The sequence below is a fragment of the Mya arenaria genome, chromosome 14, assembly GCF_026914265.1.
Source record: "Mya arenaria isolate MELC-2E11 chromosome 14, ASM2691426v1".
NCBI lineage: Eukaryota > Metazoa > Mollusca > Bivalvia > Myida > Myidae > Mya > Mya arenaria.
The window spans coordinates 35,350,848-35,368,069 of record NC_069135.1 but is presented as its reverse complement, the minus strand read 5'-3'; the positions used below and the strand labels follow the sequence as shown (position 1 = coordinate 35,368,069).

Sequence of the window (17,222 nt, the reverse complement as noted above, 5' to 3'; positions counted from 1 at the left end):
GATTATAGCTTGTGGGTTAACTAGGAACGCCAGCCCCGAATCCGAAAAAAAATCAACTGAAAATTGGTTTCTGCTTTTGGGTTATCTACGAACGTCTGCCTTTTCCCTTAAAATACCACATGCCAAGAGTTTCCGCAGTTTGTTTATTATAATTGTTGTAATTTCACTTTTGTATGTCCAATGTCCAATGTCGCTGGCACGACATTCATTTTTGAAAGCCCAATAGCCAAAATAGCAATGAATAATTCGGTTTCCAATGTTTAGTTTCTTTGTTTGTGTTCATTTTGTTTATAAATGTAAAAACAAACGCTGACCGTGCTGTACTTTTGAATTGTATTTTATTGTCTGTGACACTATAAACAAAGTTCCTTAACTCATTTTGATGGGACATTAACCCAAGCACGTTGTGGGATGCAGAGCCGTTAAGGTCTGATCGAATGAGACGTTTCTTTTGCTGTTAATGTGAGATGACTGGCAAAATGTGAGAGATTTTTTAAAACTCAGAAAACCAGGAGATAGATCTAGTCATAAACACATGAGCATGTGTTATAAAATTGATGAGCACAATTTCACATACTGTTTTTATCCTTTGGAATCAACACTTTAACAAAATATTTACCTTAGCTAGATTGGCAAATTAATGTGCAAAGATTCCTGGCAAAATAAGCAAAATACCCGCACACGAAGAGAAGAGGCCCGGTACGTTGCATTTTGATATCTGCATCGAGTCGTTTTTGAATATCAAGCTTTTATATTTTTGGAGCAAACTTAAATGAACAATTTATTAAAGTGATGGTCTCTGCGTATATCACGTCAGTATTGCTATCATTTACTTGTCTAAAGCTGAAAAAAGACCTGTTCAAGAGCTAAAATGTTTGGCTCATGTACAACTCAGTTCTTAAATGCGGCACTTCCTGCTATGTATGGGCCTCAGCTTATGTGCTCAGGAAGACAACTCGGAACTTTATAACCGGCAGTCGCTCTGTATCTTGAAAGGAGAAAACATGGCTTACAGACTTGCAAAGCTGATCGTTGTGTTTGCGGGCGTCTGGCTGGCGGCCTCACTTCCGGTGGAGCCGCAGTCGTGGCTCTCCCTAGTGGAGCAACTGCTCGAGAAAATGGTGCGCATGGAGCTTAATGTGGAGGCCATGCACAAGGAGATGCAGCAGGCGCGTAACCAGGTCACTTCCGGTCTAAGTGACATGAATGCTATGAAGCAGACGGTCGGGGCTCTGCAGACGTATTTTACTGAAAACATAAACAAATCAGGTATTTCACGTTTCCAAACTAAATTTATTTCGTTTTAAATTATTTTAATTTCAAAACAACTGTACGAATACAAAGTCCTGAAATGTAAATTAACTTTTCTATAAGAGATCCTCGCGTTCAAAGCACAAGGCACTGGCTAAAAGCCAGGTCCCCGAGTGCAGTAATCTTGCATTATATTTCTGTTTCAGACACTGTTGTTGCGTTCAATGCTCACACGATTGTGGACAAGTCACTGGCTACGGGCCAGGTTCTCGTGTTCAGCAATCCTCTATTCAATATCGGGGAGGCGTACGACAGTGGGGCAGGAATCTTCACGGCGCCCTTCTCTGGGGTCTACTTCTTCTCCGCACACTTCTGTCTTTATTTAGCTAGGCATTGGTACTACGCGTTCATGAAAGAGAACGACGTCGTTGTGGTAAAGGGTGTCAAGTATGAATCCCAAGAGTACGTGTGTGAGACGGTGAGCGCCGTTGTTCTCCTGCTGCAGAACGAGAGACTGTGGATAGAGTGTCGATCAGGAAGTACAGACGACCTGTTCTTCAGTAATTCTTATCGTAAAAGTTCCTTCTCTGGGGCCTTGCTCCACAAAGTGAATGGATACCCATAGGAAGTAGGGTATTGTACATGCTGGGAGGGTGGATTACGTAAAGGATAACGAACAGTATCATATGTTGAAGTGTTGTAGTAAGGCTCTGATCATCTGGTAGTACCTACCTACTTACGTTTACAAGTGCCCAAGTGTAATGTACAGTTAACTTATAGGTGTTTTGATATTTGTCTTAAGTGAACACATTCAAAGTTTGTATTTATTCATCTGAATAACATCAAAGCGGCACTCTCACAGATTTACTGTTTTAACAACTATTTTTTATCTTGGGACGCACCAGATTTTCATATTTAAGTTCAAAAATTGATGTTTTATGCATTTTTCTTAAACCGTTAGTAACGCTTTTAGCGATAAAACATTAATTTTCGAACAGAAATATGAAAGTCTGCGATCTGATTTTTTGTCAGCAGTCATATATCACTGGATTGCAGATATTTACGTAAAATTAGGCTCATTCCAAGACAAAAACATATACAAAAGTTGTCAAAACGGTTTATCTGTGATAGTGCAGCTTTAACGTGTAATGTTAAAATGTCATTATGCATATTATCTTTATGATATCAAAGATATAGTGAAAACCCAATGTGTTATGTGTCGGCGGCATACTGTTTTAAATCAACAATAAAGATCAAATAAAGCAAAAATCAAGTCATATAACAAAAAGAGAATCATCAATGACCACAGATGCATGCTTAAAGAAAAATGTCGAATTGCATATTTAGCCAATGCACGCACGTTTATGTGTGGATTTCTAATAAATATTTACAGAAAAATGAGTGAATTGTACAACTTTTCTGAGTGTTCCGGTGCTCCTCCGTTGATGTATTGTACACAGTGAAGTTGAAGATAAGAAAAATAATGTTAAATATGTGAACCTGATCAAGAAATCATTGGCGCCTAAAACGAAATTGAAATTTATTTGGTAGTTTGTAGTTTGATAACACACAAACAAGTCGATCAAAATGTTTAACAGCTTGTCCCCTTGTTGTGAATTCTTCTTTAGAACGTGGTGTCATTCTTCATTTATAATTTGAGAAGCCTAGCAGAAACCTTTTGGGTGTCTCGTTTATAACAGGAACGTTAGTTCTTATTATTCACGAAGACGATATATGTGTCGCTCATTTGCATTAACAATCTCAATTTAATAAGAAATTGAATTGTGCGAATGAAGTATCATATTATTTTCACTGCTGTTTTGTTATCTTTACTGCTTTTTAAGTTTTTATAGATATTGGTTCCCGTATTGCTTTACTAAACATAACGATGCGTTAAGTATGGTGGGTTGAACTGTTTTGAAATATCGTCACCAAAATGATGACACGACATATGGTTTTTCACGCAATGTTCCAATTTACGCCGATTGAATTGACTTTTTGTAAACATTACAGGAACAGAAACATTGTTCAACTTCGGTGTAAGATAAAACAAAAACAACATTTACTTGTGTGAAACATATCTCAATCGTACAGGTATTTTTATATGTATAGTATCCATGTTTGAAACACAGATGTTGAGATTTCTAATCCATTCCTAAATATTGAAGAACATCCATATATATTATTGAAATCAGGGCAAATGTTTCGAATCGAAAGAATTACAGAGAGTGCCAATATGGTAAATTTCTAAGCTCCGTTTAACCATACCGGATAAAGCGTTAGCATGTTATATAATACATGAACATGATCATCCCGAGTTAGCTCGCTTAGTCAGATGTTGTACGATAGCGTTAGCTTCTCGAAGGTAGGCTGAACTAGCCTTTTAAATAGTTTAACCTAGATGTCACTTAGTTGTAATCATGCACCACATTTATATCAGATCGCCACTAGCACTGGTTGGGCACACGTTGGATTCCACGGAAAGAACGACGTTGCTGTAAGCGACGCTGTTTATGGAACGTTGAAAGGATACCATGCTGGGCGCCTTGCCCGGAACTTTCGACATATTCGACGAAGTCTGAATTGTATAAAGGAAGAAAAATACTAGCATGAACGATTTTTTTTACCTGTCGACGAATGCCAATATAAAATGTTAATGTATTTTTTCAGTAAAACGTTTTATTTGAGCTATTTATAAGAAGAGGTGCTATGTAAAATTTTAATATACCAGTGTCTTATCGAAAGGCTGGATTTGCTGTAGTGCCGTTTGATGCCTATGTTTTTTGTCACTCTCGGAGTAAGGGTCCATGACGAATCCCTCCACGTAGCCTTTTCTTCTCGATAAGCTGTCGGTGTTTCACCAAGTAGGGGCCCGGCTCCTATAATCGCGTTCGTCAGTTTCTATAGAGATTAGTTTTGCAATTAAGAAATAAAACATATCATATACTGTTAATAATAAAATATCCAAACCAAATGTAAGCTAGAAGTGTATGAACTGTTCTGCATTACCCATATCTAACATGTTTGTGGAGGGTGACTCCAAACCGGTAATTATATCAAATATAACAGGTGGACCATGTCTATACGACGTGTTATTAATCAACTGTTACGTATTTGACGTGATACAGAGACAATTGCTGTACCAATACCAGACAATTGAAGACAATATATGCCAGAACTCGCTCAATATCGACCAAACTCGGCCAATATCAACAAAACTCGCCTAATATGGGTTTCCTCCGTTTTTATTGGCTACAAAACTCGCCTAATATAGGATTTGAGAAATAAGCCATTTTCATTGGCTGTCGAAAGTCGCCTAATATGAGAAATATGCTGGAAATATTTTGAAGGTAGCCATTTTGTTTTCCGTTTTCCGACTGTTATGAAAATTTTGTGCTTCGTATAACTCTATTTGGAATACTTGAACCTATTGAATGATTGAACCACTTTGTACGGTTTGATATTACAGTTGTATTTAACCCGTTGGTGGATTTTACTATTATGATTTTATACACCAACAACATGGACGACGAAGGTGAAACATTTGACGTTTTAACAAACGATTTACGAAAGTAAGACGAAAAGACATGCTTCCTTACAATGTACAGTGCTTTATTCATAAATATGTGCAATGTCACTTTAAGGATACATGCCAAAATTAGCAAAGTCAAGTCTAGAAAAGCAGACTGACACCATCAATGGAAAATGGATAATTACGGCTTCAATGTGAACTAAAGGTAAGTTATAAGAATGTTTTTAACCAAAATGGTAATAGTTAATTAATAAAATACTTATTAATTAGGTGATATCGGGCTCAGGCAAATGAAGCTAACCTCGGACAAATAACTAGGCTAATATGAAATCACATAATTAATAACATTATAGTTTTAAGGTGACCTGATACTTAGACATCGCTTGCCTTTGTAACAATCGAAAAGTTAAAAATGCTTCTTTTGATCCCGATGATTTTAAAGGCATTGCATTATTGAGGAGTGTACATTATCAAGTTTACAAGCCGACAGTATGCAACCTGTCTAGCTAATATTAAGCTCCTTGTGGTTCGAGCTCCACAGCCGATACATTGTTTTGCACAAGTTAAATTCAATTATATAAAACTCAAATATATTTTATGCGTATGAGTTGTATGAATATTTGGTCCGATGGAAGGACACTGGAAAGTCGTTAATGTCGTTAAAACTATACAGTTACAAACAGAACATTCTATTATAAGTTACTTATTCATAACTTAACTTCTTACTTCCAACATATCTCATTAAAAAGATAACACTTCCACTTGAATTCAATATATTTGTATAAAATACCATGAAGGTGGAATAATTGATGTATGTAAGCATTTTAAAAAATATAAATTGCACACAAACAAGACATGCACGTATTTTATTCGAGTTTGTCAAACGTGGCAACGTATAATGTTTGAAAACAATGCAAACACCAGCACTATTTTAATTTGAGTTTGTAAACACTTGCAATGAAATATGAAATATGTGATTGTTATGTTGTCCACAAAAAAATAGCAGTGGTCGAACGTTTGTTGAACAGGTCTACAGGATCTGGTTATAAAACTAATCATAATAAGTAAATAATTTAACAATTCAAGTTAACTTGCATGGTCAAATTCAGACGTATAATACGTTCGCAATATAATCTTAAGAAGAGTTTAATATTATGTTAACACTATTCGATTGCCCGACGTTTGTCTGCATGAACAGATGACAACTACTATAACGTTATCATTTAGAAGAGTTTAATACAATGGCAACATTATCCGATTAGCCGGAGCTTGCCTGGAACGATGTCAGACTAATGCAAAGTAAGCTTTTAGATGAGAATAAGACAATGACAACATCATCAGAATGTTGATGCCCTACCATTTTAGATGTTCGTCTTAAGTGAGAGTCTGGAAAGTACACACACTCTCTCTCTCTCTCTCTCTCTCTCTCTCTCTCTCTCTCTCTCTCTCTCTCTCTCTCTCTCTCTCTCTCTCTCTCTCTCTCTCTCGTCAGTGGTGCAGGACTCTTCACGGCGCCCGACTCCGGGGTCTAATTCTTTTCAACACACTTCTGCAATAATCAGTCTAAAGCCTGGCTCTATGCTTTTTTGAAAGAGGATGACGTCGTTGTGAAAAAGTGTTCTCTGTTTGACGGACAATACTCTGTGTGCATGGCGGCTGATTGTGCCGTGGTTTTTTTGCTGCAGAACGAGAAACTGTGGATATATTGTCTATCAGGAAACAGGACAGACCTGTTCTTAAGTGATTCTTATCGTAGAAAATAAATATGTAAAAAGTAATACTCTCACAGTTTCAATACAATGTCGTGTAATTCGTCATTATGTTTAAAATGAACAATTAAGATAATATAAAGCAAATGTTATATAAAAGGAGAATCATGAATGGCCACAATTGTTTAAATCAACGCAATGAATATATCGAACTGAAAATTTAGTCATGCTTGTATATGCATTAAATAAAATGCACTGAATACGAAGTAAATTGTACGACTTCTCCGAGATTTTCGGTATTCATATAAAATAAAATTGATTTGAAAACATATACATGTATGATGTCATTTTATTGGTGATCGAGCATCAAATAAAGTCATTATTCTACGAACCACCCGAATCAACTGTCCTACGTACAAACCTCAGCACCAAGCCAATTTTGATGAAGTTTTAAACATGTACAACACTACCAGATTGTCAACCTGTCTGGTTGATAATAGCCTGGGACCGTATTAATAAAACTTTCACTTAAGTAAATAAATGATTTAGAGGCTTTATGAACACTATCACTGAACGTTACTGATTCCACTGAAAGGCCATTGCTGTTGTACGCTATTCATCGAATACTTGAATGTTAGACATTAAATGGCATTTTCGATAAATTCGACGATACAAGTTGTATCTGAATTCTATACAGGAGAACATACATTATTGGACGTTTTACAGTAATTCATTAAAACGAGTTCGTGAATTTGATATATTTCGGAGTCTGAACATTTCGCAATAGTTATATTTTCACCTATGTCTTAGCCAGTTATTAGTCCATATAAAAATATATTTTTGATTTGGCGACTCTACGAGTCCATAACCCACTTGTTGTTTTCTTAGCCAAGATTGACAGATCCCAGCGCTAAGTATATTGAGCGAAAAGATAACGGGCACCTGCTAAATGGTTTCAAAATGGCAATGCTTTATTGACAGAAGTCGATCTAAATTACACTAATTATTTGTGTTTCATAAAACACTTAAGTGTAATAAATTAAAGGTATTGACTAAAATAATTAAAGTGTACTATTTGTGTTTTAATTTAACAGTGAAGTGTTAAGTATTGTGGAGTTATAGTTGAAGAATATATTTTACATTGGTACTGCTCAAGTGACTTGTGGCGTTTAGGGAACAAAATGAATATCCAAATGTTAAAAAAAGATCCCTAAACGCGCATTATTGTGGGTGAGAAGTCCAAGAGGATGTGAGACGAAGTCCCAAGAGGATAGAAGAGGGTGCAGATTATGAAGAAGACGAGCTTCTTCAGGGTGCGAAGGGACGGCTCTAGGTCCTACTTTTTCGAACAATCTTGATCCCGATAACAATAACAAGCTGAGCTCACAGTATTAATTTTGCTATAATTTGTATTCTATTCTTATTTTGAATAGTTTGAAGACTTATAAACTTTTTTTTTAAGATAATCAAGTTAAATGTAAAATAAGAGCTTTTTGTTCTTACTTTTTAGAGAAACTGGCCCCTGGTCCAAACATCAACATCGGCATTCTTCACAGCGTGACGGTGCTTTAAATTTATACATAGAGTGCACGTAGTGATTTTTGTCCTCGTGTAATCGAAAGGACATGATCACATGGGATTGTTTCTTCTTTGGCACAGTGGCTCATTATTATGGGTAAATTTACGTTGAATTGAAAGTTACCGGCTTGTGGGTAATCCACAAACATCAGCCCCTTCCCTGAAAAAAAAACAACTGCTTAGAGTTTCTGCAGTTTTGCTGGGTTTCGTTAGATAACCTGTACCTACCAAAATGGCATGAATAATTCGGTTTCCAATGATGTTTACTTCTTTTTTGTGTTCATTTTGTTTAAAAATGTTAACACAAACTCCTTCCGTGCTATACTTTAGAATGTATCTTTCACAAATTTTGTCTGTGACACTATAAACAAGTTCCTTGACTCATTTTGGTGTGGACAAAACAAAGCACAGCACGTTGTTGGACGAAGAGCCGTTAAGGCCTGATTGAATGAGACTTCTCTTTTGCTGGCAATGTACGATGACTGACAAAATAAGAGGGATTTTGTTAGACTCAAATAACCAGGACATATATCTGATCATAAACTATTAATTTTGATGAAATAATCGGCAGCCTCACTGTTTTCATTGGAAGCTGTAAAAAGTCGCCCCGCACTTTCTCATTATTTCATAATGTTCTCATAATTTCCAGTTTTACAGAGACTGAAAACGGTAGCTTTAAGTTTAAATAGTCGTATCCTTTTTGAATACCTTGTATATACTAAGGTTTTATTACATTTTTCTAGTCACTTAGTTTTAATTTCATGTATTCACTTTATATGACTGTATTTGTAATCACTAATTAGTTTTTAGACTGCATTTATCTTTCCATGACCCTACCCTAATGTGTCTATGCATGTATAGTTACGTCGATTATCGGTGATCCTTAACATAGTTTTTTAACAATGTTCTACAACGTTTCTATAAAGTAGGTGGCTATTCTTACCAAAATTAATGAATAGCAACTAAAAACCTATACCTAGTATGCAGGCTCCGTTAACGTTCAACATTATTTCTCTGATTTGTTTAAAAGGACATTTATAGTAAAAATTCGTAGATTGAATTTGCATCTATAGCTAATACTTGTCGAGTAAGTTCTAATACAGTTTCAAATAATAAACCTTTCTCATTAAAGAATTAAAGAGTGGTAGTCTCTCCAATACAACTATCAACAGTGCGAAAGTTACGGCGTGGCTTGTTACCTAAAAGTCCTTCGTGCAATTCTGGGAAATGTGTCTGCTGTTCTTTGCTTCAAAATAGCCCACATATTACCGCTTCCATAGACAATAAAACGTTTAATTGTTTACTCAAGGAAAAAGTCTCTTGAAAATCATCTAATATTATATATGTCCTAACTTTAATTGTGGATACTTCTGAAATAAAGTATGTAGGACAGACAAGGAGGCCATTGAAAGCCTAATTAAGAGAACATGTTTATAAGATCAAAACGAATAATAACTCCTTCATTTTTTAAGACCGGACATAGTTTTGAAGTATAAACGATTCATCCAGTAGGACATATATCATTTACAGATAAAGAAGATAATTCCTTTAAATTCAAAGCAAGATGCACCGCAAAACTTGACTGGATTAAACGCGTGCAAACTCCATATCCGCTTGGAGTAGTAAAATTGTGAAGTGTAGATTAAATCATCACTTATTCAGAAACAACTCTTTATGAAATTCAGTAAAATATAATTTATGGTTGTAATTGATAACTAAACACTGCGCAACATTAATGCTATACCTGTACTTTGATGTACATATATTTTGTAGTGTGCCGTTGGTCTTTGTCAAAGACGAACTCAAGTTTGAAATAGTGGCAACGTTTAAGGCTAGATAAAATGTGAACATCAAGATTAATATTAAACTAGTTAGATTTGTCAATAGTGGAAACATAGAAGGCTTAATGCATACTTTTTATACATGGCTGTAGCTGAAACGCGCACAACTAAATTTAATATACGAAGCAATGTCAGTATGTGTATATCACGTGATCAATTGCGTCATAAATGCTACGTCGGAATGAAATATTTGCTTCGGATAAAGACTTTAAACAAAGGTAACTTCACTATTTATTCACCATTTGAAATGAAATACAGCACAGTCTACGCAGCTTACGGAGCCCCGCCTTCGGTCTTTTACCAGAATTTTTGATTGAGAGTTTAGTTTCTTAGAACACTTCGACAAACCATTTTACAATACGGTCGTCTGACGGAGCACAATCAAAACATTATTTTGGAAACAGGTTTGTCAAAGTGTTTGACCTTATTATCACCTTATCAAACTTCGCTAAATAAACGAAGGCGGGGCTCTTTAAGCGGCATAGACTGCCCTTTGTTTAAATTAAAATATTGTAGTGGACGAAAAGTTATCTTTGATTTAAGTCTATATTTCAAGCAAAATGTTGCCTTCCGACGTAGCATTTATGACGTTATTTAGCACGTGGTATACACACACTGAATATATAACGTGTCAGTGAAGGTCGACAGTATACGGTTAAAGATAGTGTCCATAAATAGGCAACCCAACAGCTCGCGCATGACGTCTGAGCATATTGCTAGCGTTTCAAAACGTTTTTAGCGAAATAATTGTAACATTAGGTAACAACATGCTTATACCGAAGGGAGCTAAAATCGTCCTGAAATGTTACGCTTCTGTTTTCATAAAAGAACAGTTTTATTTATTGCCATACTGTTACTATCAATGTGCAATGTACCGAAGTACTGCACGTAAATTTAAAAGCGTAAGGTAAACACTCGTTAGCGTTAAGAATACTATTTACACGGTATTCACTAACTTTTAAAGAACGCTACCATTTTTACGGTTTTTATATATCTATCAAGTTGATAAAAAAAAAAAACATGTTAGAAAAGTGTTAAAATAGTAGGTCTAAAATGAAGTTAATGGTTAAAAAATAATATATATATATTATGTATAATAAAAAAGTAACATCACATTGGTATTCTTTTCGGTAATACGCCGACCGGTTTCGCTTGTAGCTCATCAGGGCTTATAAATTATAAATATATGATAAAAATATAAAAAAAAATACAAACAGATAGAGGATAATTCTTAATTTCTGTGTTTTTTTCTCTCTCACGAGTTTCATAGAAAACATGATGGATTTAAAACAGTACTGTAAGGATTATGATTCATGTTATGCCTTCCATGCACAATTAGCATTTATCCTTCTCACGGCAGCTGCAAACCTATTTACAATCAAGATGAATCACTTTTTAGTCATGGCAATTGCGACAAAACTATAGTGTTATAAAAAAAAACATCCGGAATACAACATGGAAAGCAGTTTATCTCACCAACAAGCTTGTTATTCAATTTGAAATTCATCAAGAACTTTTCAGATTCCTTTGATTCGTAATAAAGAATTGCCTTCTTCAGTTGGCAAAGATTCCTCCAACTTAACGAACACGGCAAAACCAGCAAGCAAAATCGAACAAGAGGCCCCGACGTAGAGACTGTAAATTTCGACTGAGTGAACAATTTAAACAGATGTAATAATGTAAAGCATAAAATAGAGGAACTTAATCTACAATCATGAAACAATGGTTGTTTTTGTTGTAGATAGCGTCATCATTAACAGTGTCATGAAATCCCAAAAGGATTCGACTTTAACTGACCGGAAGTAAATGCATAGTTCATTGAGTCACCATGTATTCGCCATATTATTTGAAATTATTAAGTAGTTTTGTTTACCCGTCTTCGGAAAACAAATCTGGAATGTATCATCTTTTTTAAATTTGAATAAAAATTTTACCTCGTATTGCAAATATTTGTGCAGCACTTTAAATTTCTTTACCGTGAATTATTACGGGCCTCAGTCCATTTGCGCAGATACGGAATCTGAGAAAAGCTGGTTATAGAAGCTCTAAAGTTTTACAAGAGAACACATGGCTTACCAGTTTACAAACTTATTCCCCGTATTGGTGGGCGTCTGTCTGACCGCCACACTTCCGGTTGAGCCGCAGTCGTGGCTGTCCCTAGTGGAGCAACTGCTTGAAAAAATGGTGCGAATGGAGCTCAACGTGGAGGCCATGCATAAGGAGATTACACAGGCGCTTGACCAGGTTACTTCTGGTCTTAAGGACGTAGACGCTATGAAGCAGACGGTCGGGGCTCTGCAGACGTATTTTTCTGACAACAAATCAGGTATCCCTTACAAACTTCAACTATTTTTGTTGTGTTAAGTTTAAAATTTTCAGTTGATATGTTGTTGTTTTATTCCAGAACATCTTTGTCAATAAAACTCCCTGATATGGGAAATTGTCATCGATTGAATCATATTTCCTATCCGAAATGGGGCTATGTACAGTGGCAAGTCTCAGTTCAAAATCAAATGACAAAACTGCAAATCTTCATTTCATTGTAATTTTCCTTTCCTTTTATTTGAATATTGTTGGTAAAATTTGCTAAATATTATAACTATTGAAATTGTACGACTATTCCCATTATGCTTTCAGAACCAAACGAATGAAATAAAAATGAGTCTTTGTAATTAAATAAAAGTGCTTCTCTGCGTCTGTGTCTGAAATCAGACTTGAGACTGTAATCTTTGACCCAGGTCCACATACAGCAATCTAGCATTACATTTCTGTTTCAGACAATGTTGTGGCGTTCAACGCTCACACGATTGTGGACAAATCACTTGCTACGGGTCAGGTTCTCGTGTTCAGCAATCCTCTGTTCAACATCGGGAAGGCATACGATAGTGGGGCAGGAATCTTCACGGCGCCCGTCTCCGGGGTCTACTTTTTCTCCGCACACTTCTGTCTTTATTTAGCTAGGCATTGGTACTACGCTTTCATGAAAGAAAACGACGTCGTTGTTGTAAAGGGTGTCAAGTATGACGGCCAAGAGTACGTGTGTGAAACGGCGAGCGCCGTTGTTCTCCTGCTGCAAAACGAGAGACTGTGGATAGAGTGTCGATCAGGAAGTACAGACGACCTGTTCTTCAGTAATTCTTATCGTAAAAGTTCCTTCTCTGGGGCCTTGCTCCACAGGGTGAATGATTACCCGTAGGGAGTAGGGATTGCACATGCAGAGATGGTGAATATGATATAGGAAAACGAACAGTATCGTATGTTGAAGTGTTGTAGCAAGGCTCTGATCATTTGGTAGTACCTACCTACTTACGTTTACCAGTGACTAAGTGTAATGTACAGTTAACTTATAGGTGTTTTGATATCTGTCTTAAATAACGACACTCAAAGTTTGTATTTATTAATCTTAATCACATTCACGTGTTAAAAGCTATAATGCATAGTTTATTTACCATCTCAAAGATAAAGTGATAACCCAATGTGTTACATGTCGGCGGTATACTGTTTGAAATCACCATTAAAGATAACATACACTACAACAGCTCATATAAAAAGAAATCATGAATTGGAACGGATACATGTTTAACTTTAAATAACTAAGAAATATATCGAATTGCACATTTAGCCATTGTACGCTCGCTTTTGTACTGATTTCGAATAAAATATTTACAGAATAATGAGTGAATTGTACAACTTCTCCGAGTCTTTCGGTGTTCATACAAAATACTGTTGGTTTGTTATAGTGTATTTACAACACTTCGGTTTTCTTGTTTATTACTGGGACCTCAGTTCTTACAATGAACGAATACGTTATGTGTCTCGCTTATTTGCATCAACATTCTTGATTTGATAAGAGATTGAATAATACAAATGAAACATCATATTGTTTTACTGCTGTTATTTTTACTGCTCTTTATATATATTGGCTCCCGCATTGCTTAACTAAACGTTACGTAAAATGACGACATGACGTAAGGTTTCTCATGCAATGTTCCAATAAACACCAATTGAATTGACGTCTTGAAAACATAACATAAACAGAAACATTGCTCAATTTAGGTGCAAGAAAAAAACGTAGTTCCAATGAGGTCAAAACAGACTTCACGGAGTTAAAAGGAGTTTTCTCTTGAGCAATTCGGTGTAAGATACAGATAATCACTCTCAATCACAAACAAACAACATTTCTTCTTGTGGTCGCTCGGTGAAACATACCTCAATCTTACAAGTATCTCTATATGCAAAGTATCCATTTTTGGAACACAGATGTTGAGATTTCTAATCCATTCCTAAATATTGAAGAACATGCTTGTATATCATAGCAGTTCATGTTTCGAACCACAAAACATATTTATTTACAGAGTGATAATATGATAGGATTCTAAGCTCCGTTCGACCGTACTGTCAAGCGTTAACTTGTTATAGAATACAATGAATATGAGTTAGCTAGTTGAGTCAGATGCTGTACGCGAGCTTTAGCTTTAAGAAGAACTGTTCATCTAGTTGTCACATTGTAAGATTCTCGAAACTTAGGTAGGCTGTGATATCCTTTAACTAGTTTAACTCCTATGTCACCATGTTTTAAACATGCACAATATTATCAGATTGCCATTAGCCAGCCACTCTGGTTGGTCACACGTTTAATTCCACGGAAAGGCCGCCGTTGCTGTAGGCGACGCTGTTCATGGGACGCTGGAAGGAGACCATACTGGACGCCTTGATCGATACTCAGATATCGCTCGTCCTAACAATCACAAAAATCTCAGTAAATAATGCTTCTTTTGATCACATTGGTTTTAAAAGGAAGGTAAAGCTTAGGACACAAGAACAGATATCTCTATTGGAAACGTGTCAAGCAAGTATTCCGGCTGTCAGTTGTTCGAGCCCCACATATGATACAGTTTAGTAAAAGCTAAACATTATTATATGCAACCCAGATGTATTTTATTTATGCGTTGTATAAAGAAAGGGTCCAAAGGATCGACTCTGACTGAATTATACTGCCTTTTCCAAAATTTATACATAAATAAGAAGGTTTCGCGGGCGTTTCTAGAAAAACATGAGCTCGTTTTCATAAGGACGTTATTTTAACTATACTTTGAGAATTTTTTTCTTCGAACATATGCCAACGATGATAAAATGACAACAACAATGCGATACGAGGGGTGTTCGAAAGTTTTGGGACCAGTGACATAACATTCTCAACTTTTAATATTGATACACAATTCTTTAAACATACATAGCTTTACATACATTTTGTTCATTTTTAGAAACAACATAACAAAATTAAAAATAAGACGCTAGTAATTATCACCATAGCAACGAACGTTAACGTGAGCGGGGCAATTTAATGCATAAATAATTGCAGAATATCTATGTCGTAATATTGAACACAATACAATGTAAAATTGTCTCAAAATATTCCCAAGAGTACTTCAATCACGTCTCGTGTCTGTGAAGACACGTTTTAAGGCAGTTGTTGAAGTTTTTCTGTTTTCCCGCAATTTTGCCGGGTGTTAGTAAATTACCTGTATCCTAACAAAATGGTATCAACATATTTGTATCTAAACAAATAGGTTTCGTTTGCTGATAAATGTTAATACAGACTCTGCTCACAGTATAATTTTGAATTGTTTTTCACTGTCTGTGACACTCTATCAAATATACGCAATACAAAGATCCTTAAATTATTTTGATGATAACAGTGATGAAACCCAAGCAACCAGTGGGAGGCAGAGCTTGTTATATTTGATGGAAGACGCGTTTCTTGTGGTTCTATTGTGATATGCGAAGAGATTCACAAGACCCATTTCAGCCTTGTACAAAACACCTAGAATATATCTAGGCATAATGTGTGATAACATGGATTACAAAAATGCACAAACTGTTTTCGTCGTTTGGAATCATTAATAAAGATAAATTATCTAAGGTTGCTTCTGTTAAATGCCATGATTCCTGGCAAAATCAGCAAAATAACCGCACACGAAGAGCAGAGGCCAGGTACGTTGAATTAAAATTTCTGCATCAAGCCGTTTTTGAATATCAAAAATTATATATTTTCGGAGCCATTTTAAGACATTAAAATGATAGTTTCTTTTCAGATCACATAAGTATCATTATCAGTCACATTGGGCCAAAGATTCAATAGCAGAATCACAAATGTTTGGCTTATGTACTACTCCGTACAACCATGCGGCATTTCCTGTATATGTTAATATGTACGGGCCTCAGCTTATATGCTCAGGTAGAGATCGGCAGGTAGAGACGTTGTAACCGGCAGTCGCTCTGTATCATAAATGGTGAAAACATGGCTTACAAACTAGCAAAGCCGATCCTTGTGTTCGCGTGCGTCTGGATAGCCGCCTCACTTCCGGTGGAGCCGCAGTCGTGGCTCTCCCTAGTGGAGCAACTGCTCGAAAAAAATGGTGCGAATGGAGCTCAATGTGGAGGCCATGCACAAGGAGATGCAGCAGGCACGTGACCAGGTCACTTCAGGTCTGAGTGACATGGACGCTAAGAAGCAGACGGTCGGCGCTATGCAGACGTATATTACTGACAACATTTCGTGTAAACTAAAAATTAATTAAATTTCTTTGTAATCAGCTGCATTTAAACACCGTTAATCAGAACGCCGTTTATCCGAATTTATCGCTAAATCGAATTTATGTTTCGGTCACAATTTCATATTGTTTTCAAACATATATTTATTGGGGTGTCTTTAAAGTAAGGTTTTGAGAAACTCTTTTTAGTCACCTGCTTTATTATTGCAATAATTACCTTCTCTTTCATTTAGTGTTATTCTACGCCAATACGCACCATGTGATTTCTTGTTCTGAATCTAATAAATAAGGATTATTTTGTTTGGCATTTTACTGAGATTTTGTTCAAGGCCAAATTATTCTTTTAATATTCAATGAAAAATACTGTTACTTGCATTTTCTATATTTGACACCCATTTAAAAATATACCATTTAGCTATTGCTTAACATTGTTTTTTAAACACTTGGGATGTATCACCTCTTGGCTGAAGTTATTAAGACCATATTTGATAAGGATCGATTTAAAAAAGTATATCAAAGAATATTGTTTCTTAAGATGATATCATCTAATTTATTATAGTTATATATTACTGCTATGAATTTTATTGTTTGGAAAAAGAATTCTTCCACCGTAGATAAATACATTCAAAAATTTGCCGTGCTGGAAATTCTTAGCTTGACCAAGGGCAAAGATAAAACAAGTACCAGTATGGAACTCCTTCTAAATTGTCTTCACACAATTACCTCCCTTGTTGAAGACCATCGTCTTTAAGTATAA

At 35.8% G+C, this 17,222-nt stretch overlaps 2 protein-coding genes across 2 annotated transcripts; both read left to right on the top strand.

The window, feature by feature from the left end:
- Nucleotides 1–902: 902 nt before the first annotated feature.
- Nucleotides 903–1,876, top strand: LOC128216041 (uncharacterized). Its single transcript, XM_052922634.1, has 2 exons — nt 903–1,269; nt 1,458–1,876. The coding sequence occupies exons 1-2, from the start codon at nt 903–905 to the stop codon at nt 1,874–1,876; spliced, it is 786 nt and encodes a 261-aa protein (XP_052778594.1).
- Nucleotides 1,877–11,931: 10,055 nt separating this feature from the next.
- LOC128218407 (collagen alpha-2(VIII) chain-like) lies at nt 11,932–13,585 on the top strand. Its single transcript, XM_052926073.1, has 2 exons — nt 11,932–12,237; nt 12,689–13,585. The coding sequence occupies exons 1-2, from the start codon at nt 11,979–11,981 to the stop codon at nt 13,105–13,107; spliced, it is 678 nt and encodes a 225-aa protein (XP_052782033.1). The 5' UTR covers nt 11,932–11,978; the 3' UTR covers nt 13,108–13,585.
- The last annotated feature ends 3,637 nt before the right edge of the window (nt 13,586–17,222 follow it).

Coding starts and splice junctions, on each gene's coding strand:
- LOC128216041 (XM_052922634.1), top strand. CDS start 903: ATGCGGCACTTCCTGCTATGTATGGGCCTCAGCTTATGTGCTCAGGAA. Junction 1,270..1,457: donor TGAAAACATAAACAAATCAG/GTATTTCACGTT, acceptor TTTCTGTTTCAG/ACACTGTTGTTGCGTTCAAT.
- LOC128218407 (XM_052926073.1), top strand. CDS start 11,979: ATGGCTTACCAGTTTACAAACTTATTCCCCGTATTGGTGGGCGTCTGT. Junction 12,238..12,688: donor TTTTTCTGACAACAAATCAG/GTATCCCTTACA, acceptor TTTCTGTTTCAG/ACAATGTTGTGGCGTTCAAC.